This window comes from Cyclopterus lumpus, chromosome 25 (assembly GCF_009769545.1).
Source record: "Cyclopterus lumpus isolate fCycLum1 chromosome 25, fCycLum1.pri, whole genome shotgun sequence".
NCBI lineage: Eukaryota > Metazoa > Chordata > Actinopteri > Perciformes > Cyclopteridae > Cyclopterus > Cyclopterus lumpus.
In genome coordinates, this window is record NC_046990.1 from 5,758,717 (window position 1) to 5,770,270 (window position 11,554).

The 11,554-nt window shown below is 42.4% G+C and overlaps 1 protein-coding gene across 3 annotated transcripts in view; it reads right to left on the reverse strand.

Moving 5' to 3' along the window:
* Positions 1-11,554, reverse strand: part of cdk14 (cyclin-dependent kinase 14) — a 150,594-nt gene that overhangs the window by 78,366 nt on the left and 60,674 nt on the right. For all 3 annotated transcript variants that reach the window (XM_034528777.1, XM_034528778.1, XM_034528779.1), the window contains one exon: positions 8,796-8,919. In XM_034528777.1, coding sequence (XP_034384668.1) covers positions 8,796-8,919 — 124 coding nt within the window. The remainder of the gene's footprint in view (positions 1-8,795; positions 8,920-11,554) is intronic.

An 11,554-nucleotide genomic window follows, 5' to 3' on the forward strand; every position in this document is an offset into this window, starting at 1 on the left:
ATCTCAGTCCTCACTTTAGTCCTCATCTCAGTCCTCATCTCAGTCCGTATCTCAGTCCTCATTTTAGTCCTCATCTCAGTCCTCATTTTAGTCCTTATCTCAGTCCTCATTTTAGTCCTCATCTCAGTCCTCACTTTAGTCCTCATCTCAGTCCTCATTTTAGTCCTTATCTCAGTCCTCATTTTAGTCCTCATCTCAGTCCTCATTTTAGTCCTCATCTCAGTCCTCACTTTAGTCCTCATCTCAGTCCTTATCTCAGTCCTCATCTCAGTCCTTATCTCAGTCCTCCTTTTAGTCCTCATCTCAGTCCTCATTTTAGTCCTTATCTCAGTCCTCATTTTAGTCCTCATCTCAGTCCTCATTTTAGTCCTTATCTCAGTCCTCATTTTAGTCCTTATCTCAGTCCTCATTTTAGTCCTCATCTCAGTCCTCATTTTAGTCCTTATCTCAGTCCTCATTTTAGTCCTCATCTCAGTCCTCATTTTAGTCCTCATCTCAGTCCTCACTTTAGTCCTCATCTCAGTCCTCATCTCAGTCCATATCTCAGTCCTCATTTTAGTCCTCATCTCAGTCCTCATTTTAGTCCTTATCTCAGTCCTCACTTTAGTCCTCATCTCAGTCCTTATCTCAGTCCTCATCTCAGTCCTTATCTCAGTCCTCATTTTAGTCCTCATCTCAGTCCTCACTTTAGTCCTCATCTCAGTCCTCATCTCAGTCCTTATCTCAGTCCTCATTTTAGTCCTCATCTCAGTCCTCATTTTAGTCCTTATCTCAGTCCTCATTTTAGTCCTCATCTCAGTCCTCATTTTAGTCCTTATCTCAGTCCTCATTTTAGTCCTTATCTCAGTCCTCATTTTAGTCCTCATCTCAGTCCTCACTTTAGTCCTCATCTCAGTCCTTATCTCAGTCCTCATCTCAGTCCTTATCTCAGTCCTCATTTTAGTCCTCATCTCAGTCCTCATTTTAGTCCTTATCTCAGTCCTCATTTTAGTCCTTATCTCAGTCCTCATTTTAGTCCTCATCTCAGTCCTCACTTTAGTCCTCATCTCAGTCCTTATCTCAGTCCTCATTTTAGTCCTTATCTCAGTCCTCATTTTAGTCCTCATCTCAGTCCTCATTTTAGTCCTTATCTCAGTCCTCATTTTAGTCCTTATCTCAGTCCTCATTTTAGTCCTCATCTCAGTCCTCATTTTAGTCCTCATCTCAGTCCTCATTTTAGTCCTCATCTCAGTCCTCACTTTAGTCCTCATCTCAGTCCTCACTTTAGTCCTCATCTCAGTCCTTATCTCAGTCCTCATTTTAGTCCTCATCTCAGTCCTCACTTTAGTCCTTATCTCAGTCCTCACTTTAGTCCTCATCTCAGTCCTCATTTTAGTCCTCATCTCAGTCTCAATATCAGTCCTCATTTCAATCTCAATCTCGGTCCCGACAATTGTACTATTATGATGCATAAAGTTGGAGGTGTGCAGGTCGGCTGGTTGATTATCACATATCCGTGTGGGTCGGACATCACGAGTGGGCAGAACTACGTAAATCGCTCACTCGACCAGTTCAGTTGTCACAGCTGGACAGAGCGATCAGATATTACTCTGGAGACACATAGTAATACCAGGTGTAGCTTGTAGTCATGTTTAATCATAGCTGGAAACAATCTGGATACGAGACATTTCAATGCGAGGTGTAAATGGGTCATAGACAAAGTTGAGGCAGGGTTGGCTGCGTTTCTGCTGCATTTGCTCAGCTGAAAATACACACATGTAATATGGATGAGGAACCAAAGCAGGTAAACACTGCTCTGCTCGGCTGCTCAGTGGAACACAACACCCGGCTTTTATTTTCTCAGGAGAAGGTCAAATTGAAGTGACAGATCAGCGAATCAGCTGCCGTCTAGCCCGCTACAGTACTAGTTATTTATTAAGATGTAACCTTTGACCCTGAGGCTTTCCTTACAGTTTATTTTACAATTGTGTGTTTGAATTTACAAGCTAAATTATAAAGGTTTTAATAGAAATCTGTCCTCTTTTATGTCCAACATCCCTTCATGTGTGTGTGTGTGTGTGTGTGTGTGTGTGTGTGTGTGTGTGTCAGTGCACCACCTGCCGTCGTCCCAGCTCATTTCCCAACACAAAGTGGTCTTTAATGAGCTCTGCATTATAATATTCTACATTACTTACACACACACGCACACACCAATCGCACGCCATTTCGGCTGCTTGTGTGTTAAAACTCTCAGGTAAAAAAACACATAAAGGCGTGATCCATCTGACTGATCATAATACACACACACACACACACACACAGACATATACTGGGGAGAGCCAAACAGTCTGCTCTGGGTGCCCGTGACATTCTTCCAGCTCCATTGTCACATTGCTTCACTCCTCACACATCATTATCCCAGCAGCTGTTTTTTCACAGCGCCGCAACACCAACTTCCAAGAAAGAGAAACATGCACATCAGCGCACATCAGCACACATCAGCGAGCTCTGTGAAAGCAATATACCATTTTTTTTAAATTTTGTTTTCTTTAGTACAATTTAGCACCATCCAATATCGCAACGCACGCTTCTAACGCAATTATTTTGATCAGTTTGATCATCTTTTTCAAAGAAAAACTCCAAACTAATTCCACAGTTGTAGCTTTTGAAATGTGTGATTTGATGTCTCTTTTGCCTGTTACAGCATATGAAACATCACAGAAAACTGAATATCTATTGGTTATGGACATTTGGTTGAAAAAAGCAAGTATATATATACTTATATATATATATATATATATATATATATATATATTTCTGATATTTTATCAGAGAACATAATCAGCAGAACTATCAAAAATCATCGACTGACTCAATATCAGCAAACCCGGTTACATTCCTTGATCCCGGTAAGTTACTACAGTACAATATAATCAAACTTGAAATACACAATGGAAAGGCCCAAGTCCTTGACGGTTCCCTCAAGAGAATCTCATTGACCACTTGGCCTGTAGTTTATTAGCATAAACGATAAGCATGTTCACGATCTTAGTTTAATGTGTCAGGATCTTGACATTTGATGATTAGGTCTACAAACACAGTACAGCTGAGGCTGATGGGAAGGCCATTCGTTTTCAAAGTATCAGGTACATTTTTCGTATTCTCACTTTGGTTTTTGGTGAAATACTGATGACATTCCCATCCGCCTCAGCTGTACTTTGTATTTTTCGTTGAAAACTTTGTAGACCTAGTTAGCAAATGTTAACATCTCCAACTCTCCAAGGAGCCAGAAACATGACCAGGCTTCACACACTGGAACAGGTTCTCACATTGGAGTCCCAAACACACACACACACACACACACACACACACACCTCGGCCATTTTAGGAGCGAATGAACCTCAGATCAGGTTTTCTGGCCGCTGTGCTGCGGGGCTGGCGATGGACACTGGCGGCATATGGCAATGCTTCAGGGTTTGAGTGCAAACACAAGCAGCCTTTTCAGCAGGTTCATCCCACATTCAGGGCTCTCATGAGGCTCTGGAGAATGTGGGCTATGAGCAACGCTCATCTGCTGCTTCAATTGCTTCTATAATTAGGGGCTTGTCATCAGAAAATTGTCTCAAGGCTAAAGTCATTTTGTGGGTGGCGACAACGTGCGCTTGCTGCCAGCATGTGTGTGCGTGGCTCCAGGAAGTTATATGAAAAGAAAGAAATTCATCCCTTTTAATGATGATGGAATGTGTGTATGTGGATTCACATTAACGAATGTGGCAGTAGCAATCCTTAAATCCTACCAAAAAACTGGCTAACTTAAGTGCTAAAACATGTTTATGAACTCATTTTGTGGTTTTGGATGAAATATTATGAACAATGCTATGGTAAAGCCTTGCTTAGGTGGCTCGACTGTGGATTGGAACGTTAACCAAGTACCCTGTGGAGTTTTCCTTCATAAAAGCAGTTACAGTTTGTAACTTCCCTGCCTTTTGTTGCCACACCGGCGCCATTCTTGGATGTCATTATTAATATGTGTGGGAACATGCATGTAGACGATGTGCTCTTGTACGTGCACAAGATAGGAACCAAACTGGGGCCCACACTTGTTACATTGCTGCAGAGCACAAGTGAACACCGACATGGCGTACCAGGGCTCGGAGAAAGAAATGAGCCTGACAGACCCTCTGTACCAGCTGTTGGCATCGGAGTTGCATTGTGGGTAAAGTAGGCACAAGGTTTTGACAGGGAAGAAGAAAAAAAACGACGACATCGACGTTTCTGCTGCATCTATTTTGGTCCTGTTTTTTAGACTATCCATCATGTGAGATGTAAATGAGAAGCAAGTAGGCATCTGTGGACAGGTCTTGGGGCCGGTTGTAGCTCATGGGGGAGAGTGGTCATCCCGTGGCCACAAGGTACCAGGTTCAATCCCCACTCTCCCCCATAGTTCATGTCAAAGAGTCCTTGAGCAAGACACTGAACCCCCAGTTGCTTCACTGCAGCCCACTGCTCCTCAATAACTAAGGATGGGTCAAATGGAGAGAATTTCCACACGGGGGATCAATAAAAGGTGTACATTTCATTTTTTTCTTTTCTTAATCCACACAAAACCACATGTGTGTCTTTTAAATCACCCAAACCCTCATGCTACTTACTTTTGATTGAACTAGTTTAGTTAGGTGGTAATCTGCGTTTTGAATTTCATTTCAATTGATTTTTGGAAGAGCAAACATAGTGTGTGTAATTGTGCCCCCTCCACTCGGCGGGTTCATACAGGATTCACTGTATGCACCTGTCTTGTGTTCAGAGAGTGATGCAGTCATTACGCTCCACACAAATAATACAAATCACCGCCCACACGTTGCTTAAGTCGGCCTCAATTAGCTGCGTCCTTGATATGAAACATGAGCTCCTCAAAGCCTCATTTATGTGGTGGATGTTTGTGCAGCTCATTAAAAAGTGAGTACACCCACCGAGGAGCAGAGGGCAGCATCTGGATCCACTCCACAACCAGCAGCTCTGACCGCTGTGGCTCAGTCCAGTGTAGCAGGGGGTGGAGCCTATCCCTGCACCTACAGGACGCAGGGTTCACCCCATAAACAGCACTGAACACATTGGAGAGGCTCTCAATCTGCAGCGGGTTAAGGACTCGCCTTCCAGACGCTTTTTGTTTCCGCTAATTGTCACATTCGGGTTGATGGCGTTTGAAAATAAAAATGTTTGAAGTATATCCACAAATATAACCGACTTCAGATGAACGACATCGGCATTCAGTTTGACGCTAATCATTCTTCAATGAGCTTGTATTCTATTGTGTATATATATTTTATATATATATATATATATTTTTTTTTTTTTAAATAAAAATTAAAAATTAAAAATAAAATATATATATATATATATTTTATATATATATTTTTTTTAATTTTTTTTTTATTTTTTATATATCTGTCATCCCTGTTCTTATATTGTATTTTATTTTGTGTGTTTAGTTTATTTAGTCTATTCCATTTGGTATCTGTAAAGTGTTGGGCGCTACTATGACAACAAATTTCCCCTTGGGGATTAATAAAGTATATATCTATCTATCTATCTTGACTGACCGACAAAATAATGCTGCATACCAAACTGGACATCCTGTACCGAACGGGTCGGGAGGAACACACTAATGTCTGAGGTAGAGTAGTTGTTACCATAAGGAGGAGGATGGGCAAAGTCTACCGAATAAATGGCCTTCATGAGCACCAAAGGAAGAAATAAAAGTGAGCTTTATTTAATCTGATAAAATCTACTTTTATTTTCCAGCTCACCCATAACCCATCCCAATAAATGTCTTCATTACAGCTAACCCTTATCCCTTCCTCTTTGTACACGCCGTCCTTTCACCACACGCCATGCGTCCTGCCACCTCTTATTGTACCTCTCAGCCCCTCCTCTGTTGACATTCGCCCTTCGACTCTCTCATTTACCCCAACCAGCACCACAGGCCTCAGCTGTTGGCCATCAGTATTCCTGCTGCCAAGGCCCCGGACCACAGGGGGCCCTGGCAGCCCCACAATCACATAATCACACACACGTGCACACTCGCACACACACACCCACACACACACACACACACACACGCACACGCACACACACACACACACACACACACGTCACCGTCCTCATCTGGCCTCCCTCAGGCAAAGGCTGATTCTGTGTTTTGCGCATGTTTGTTGAAGAGCTCCAGCGACAGACTAATAGTCCGGGGACTTTCACTCGCGCTCATTTGGTATTTTGTTCATTATTTCCTCCCTCTCATTCCCCGTGCAGTAATGTTTCCAAACCAATTCATGGTTTGCATTATTGATGAAGCTGCCACCTTCCCCCTCCACCCAGTCGGTCTGGACAGAGGGATGGAGGGGTAAAGAGATGGATAGTAGAGGGGAGGGAAGGTCTGAGGGAGTTAGGAAACGGCTGGGAAATAGGAAGAGGGATGTGACACCGGATAGATGGATGGGTGGATGGATGGAACGACGGACGGACGGAAGGATAGATAGATGGATGGATGGATGGATGCATGGAAGGACGGACGGAAGGATAGATAGATTGATTGATGGATGGATGGATGGTTGGCAGGAAGGAAGGACGGACGGAAGGATAGATAGATGGATGGATGGATGGATGGATGGATGGATGGATGGAAGGATGGATGGAAGGATGGACGGAAGGATAGATAGATGGGTGGATGGAAGGACGGATGGAAAGATAGATAGATAGATGGTTGGCAGGAAGGAAGGACGGACGGAAGGATAGATAGATGGATGGATGGATGGATGGAAGGAAGGAAGGAAGGATGGATGGAAGGATAGATAGATGGATGGATGGAAGGATAGATAGATGGATGGATGGAAGGACGGATGGAAAGATAGATAGATAGATTAATGGATGGATGGCAGGAAGGAAGGACGGACGGAAGGATAGATAGATGGATGAATGGATGGATGGGTGGATGGATGGGTGGATAGATTGGTGGATGGATGGAAGGAAGGACGGACGGACAGAAGGATAGATGGATGGATGGATAGATGGATGGATGGAACAGAAGGCTGGATTGGCAGTTAGTTAGCCCACTAATGATGCCAAACAGGCCACGGAGGCAGTGTTTACGGAGCATGGATCCAAGCCATATGGTGCCACTTCAGGAGGTGTTCCTAACACGACACGAAATAGAGAGCATGTGCTCACTCACTTTCATGGTGATCCTCTCTGTATTTTGATGTCTTGCATACATGTGGGGATTCTGGCATGCGATGAAAGGCAAAGTGAATAAAAGGTCAAGGGGTCCCCTTATTGTCAAGATGTTGTCCTCTTGGCCAAAGTGTTGCACAGATGGCTAGACCAACAGATCATACAAACGGGCCAGACAGCACACAAAAAGCCCCTCAAAACGCAGATCTTTTCTCCAAGAATCCCATTATTCTGGGATCAGACAACACGATATCTGCGTCCTTTGAGGAGCTCTGTGTCTTATGGTCACGACTCGTAGATGCTGAGAACACGACGGACCACATGCTGGACAGAACCTTCAGGTGTCCAGCTTGTGTTGTTTCACAAGTTGCATGACGTACATAGATTACGTCAGTGGTGAACATTTGGCTCGTTGACACTTTACGTAGCATTCAACGTATCCGTGGTTTGCACAAACGTACATTGGCAACATTCTTTTCCAGGCGACTGGGCGAAAAGTAATTGCACATTTTACGGGACAAAAAAAATGAATCAAAAACGATGTATAGCATATAACAAGAGATGACTAAACGATTGGCACAGGGACATGGAATTAGAACACTGGATGGGTGGTGTGATCAAATATCTGATGGATGAGTTCATATTGTCTCGTGATATGTATTAGTGCTGACACGGACCATTGTCGATTCATGATCCGTGCTGATTAATTACACAGTTCAACGTTAAACATCACTCGTCAATCATGAAATATAGTTTTACTGACGGTCAACAACCAATCCGTGTTTTAATGGACAGGAGAAGAGGCTCTTGTATACTGTAGTCTATCGTAACGATCGCAGCGTCGCTAATCGGCTACATTATGATGCATTCAGGCTCTGTTCAGTGAAAAGAATCATCGAGCAAATGTAAATTATAACATTATCATGATGTGTTCAATGTTATTTCATATAATGTAGTTTTGGTGAGAAACTTGAATGCACAGTAGTTTGAAGGAGATGTTTTCACAGCAACATAAATAGATATTAGAGATGGAATTATGACTAGCAGCAGTTAATAATACATTATTAAAACTACTAATGATCTTATTTGTTTCAATCCATAAAAATACAATCTTCTATACCCTTATCATTTGAAGTGTGTGTTTTCCTGAAGAAAAAAAACTATAACAAAGTAAAAGGATGACATTTAGAATGTTTGATGGTGGCAAAAAATCATAGTCTGGAGCCTTGTAGACCAGCTGCTATAATCAAACAACAAAGGGATCGTTAATATGGATCATCGAAAAAACGTGATATGGGATTTGAAAGTGATATTTTCTCTCTTTTTTTTCTTTTGTGCTGATCCCATCCGAACCGTGAGTTTTATTATACGTTGCACCACACGTTCACATTTTTCAACATATTAAAATAACTAAGAATACAACAAATGCCAATTCATCCCACCATATGAGCACTGATAAATTCAACAGAGACGGCGTTGTCGTCAAGCTGCTTCCCTCTGACATCATATCATAACAGAACAGAGGGGACACTCACTCTCACATGTCACAGATAAGAAGAATAAAGAGCATCAGCATCCAGCCTACTCACCGAAGTCAGCAAGTTTGAGCTCTCCAGTGTCGCTGATGAGCAGGTTCTGTGGTTTCAGGTCGCGGTGAAGGATGTACCTCTGGTGGATGTAGGACAGGCCTCTCAGTAACTGGAACAGGAACAGCTGGAACACACAAGAGAACAAAGGGAAATACATATCTTTACAGGCGTATATGGACCGGTGACAGATCTCTATGTACAAACAACAAGCCAAAGACACGTTCTGATAATGATTTCTTTTCACTACGCTGGATAATTCACATGAGGACACTTCCGTAATAACTATCCTTTACATCTCCCTGCTATAGCACATTAAACTGGGCTGAAGTTAGAAGGGTGTAGACAATCTTAATTATCACTGGGGTGGAGCTGGAGTGAAAACAGGCATGAACCCCCGCGCCATATACAAAGTGTCTCTTTCACAAAGGCACACACACAAAAATCAATACAGGGCCATCAGTGAAAAACTTCATTTCCTCCACTTGGACTATTGAAGTGTGATGAAACAGATGGGACATCACAGCTGAACTACCGGGGACTGCTCATAAGTAGGAAATTACTTCTGCTTCAAAATGACCTCTTAAATTCATCATTATGGATTATGATATGTTGCATCAATGGGCGTGTTTTAGACGGAGGGCAGCAGAAATGTATGGAGGGGTGACAGACTGAGCTGAAATCAGGCCGCCGCCTCCTTTTCACTTTCTGTGATGGGCACAGAGGATGACATGACTGCTGACCGCAGGAGGCGGTAGGAAAAGTTAGAATCAGTGAACTTTGACCCAGAGGGGTATTAAGAACACACATTTCGGTCCCTCACCAAAAGTTTTTCTAGGTCCCTTATGTGCGATCAAAGCAGAGCGTCTCATCTATTGATAACGTTGTACCTGATTTGACTTGTTTTTTTTCTGTATCACTCGATGCAGCCTCTCATTTTTCAAATCAGTAATCGACGATAAATAATTCTATTCGGCAAAACCTGCTCGCGCTATTTGAGAAAAGTATTTTTTTAATGATGCAATAATCAATAGTTGTATATGAAAACTGGATCAAATGACGATTAAAAAAAGGATGACTTGTAGTGATTTACACACAGCTGTTTCCAGGGGGAGGTCTCTGTCGACCAAACAGTTCGGGACTCGCTTGTGTACATAGTGGATAACTTAGCGGCTAACGATACAGAGCTAAAAGGAGAATAAATACTAAAAGGGACACAAATAAAAAAAAGAATGCTAATGTTGCTGTTTGTTCAACTGGTGACGGTCATGCGCTGTTGTTCATCCAAAAAGAGACGTATTAAACAAGAACATTACTTACATTCTTTGTAAATTAATTGACCCATACAACATAATGGGAAGCATGAGTTTTACTTCACTGTACTTTCAATTGAAATTTTTTTTTTCTTAGCCTCCGTAACAGAATCCAGATGATCCGCTTTGTGTATTTCAGCAAAACTCCTCTTGCGTGCTTTTAAAGAACTGTAAAACAGCTCTTTAAAGAAAGCAACTGAATCACAAAGAATGAATGAACAAATTCAAGAATGAACAAATTCATTCATGAGATAAAACACCCCCGAATGCACTTTTGCTGACGTGTCACGTAAATACAGATTAAATTGCGTTTGAATTTCCATTTTTAAAAGGCAATTATCCTGCAGCTGAAAGTAAACACAGCTCCTCCACTTGCCTCCGGCGCTCGTGAACCCAAACCGCATCCACAAAACAGCAGTTAATATATGCATGCTGGGTGAAGTGGTCTGAGCTTTCAAAAACTGAAGATCAACAAAAATCCTAATATATCCAAAGTCAGAGCGACATCAAACTTGTGTTGTTTTCCTTCCGAGATCTGGCAGGTCTTTCCAACCTGCTGCAGACGTGTCAATCAACAAATAATGAGGCTTGCACGAACCAGCGTTCAAATCTTTTTTTTTTTTTTTTTTTTCCTCCAATTCCAGCATTGCCCTCTCTGCTCACACTGATACTATAGTCCCGGCCAATTAAGCTGATTGAAGCACCGCGGAGCCCAATCAGGGACGGGGCCCTGTCTGGCATCTGGAGTCAACGGGTCAACAGTTTACTATTCCTGCACTCGGCGGGTGAGAGATGAACTGCGGTGCGAAAAAATTTGCATGGGAAATGTGTGCTTACTCGTGTATATCAAATAGAGTTCTGAAAAGCCCTTCGGCTCGTTAGGAGAGCAACTGCACGGTAATAAAACAAGAAAAAAAATAGAGAAAAATCTCTCTTTCCTTCTCTTCAGCCAGCTCTTCAATTTAAACAGCAAACCTTTCTCAAAAGAGGCTTTTTTTTATTCTTCTGCTCGGATTGGAACGCTACATTTGCATTCTAATATTCAAGGAAAAGGGAAATGTTGAGGAGTCGTTTGAGGAGGCCATACAGACTCACTCGTCTGACTAGAATAATAATACGAATAATGCTGAATGCCAATTTAAGCTGAATTACATTACGTCAGTGGTCAACATTTGGCTCGTTGACACTTTAGACATCTGCTGGCCAGACAAGCTCACCCAACTGTAATAAGTGACTATGAGCGCTCCATCTGGGCCAACGTATTGAAAGGAAGCCCTGCTGTGAAAGATGTGACCGCACCAATCGACACGCGGAGCAAGCGAGGAAATAAAGACGGAACAAAGAGACAAACGGAGGAGAAAAGAATAGACAACGTAATAGGGGAAAAGGGTCACCTGTAACCTCTCCGTTGACCGTAGGTAAGAGTGTAATTTTGTAATGTGAATGTTA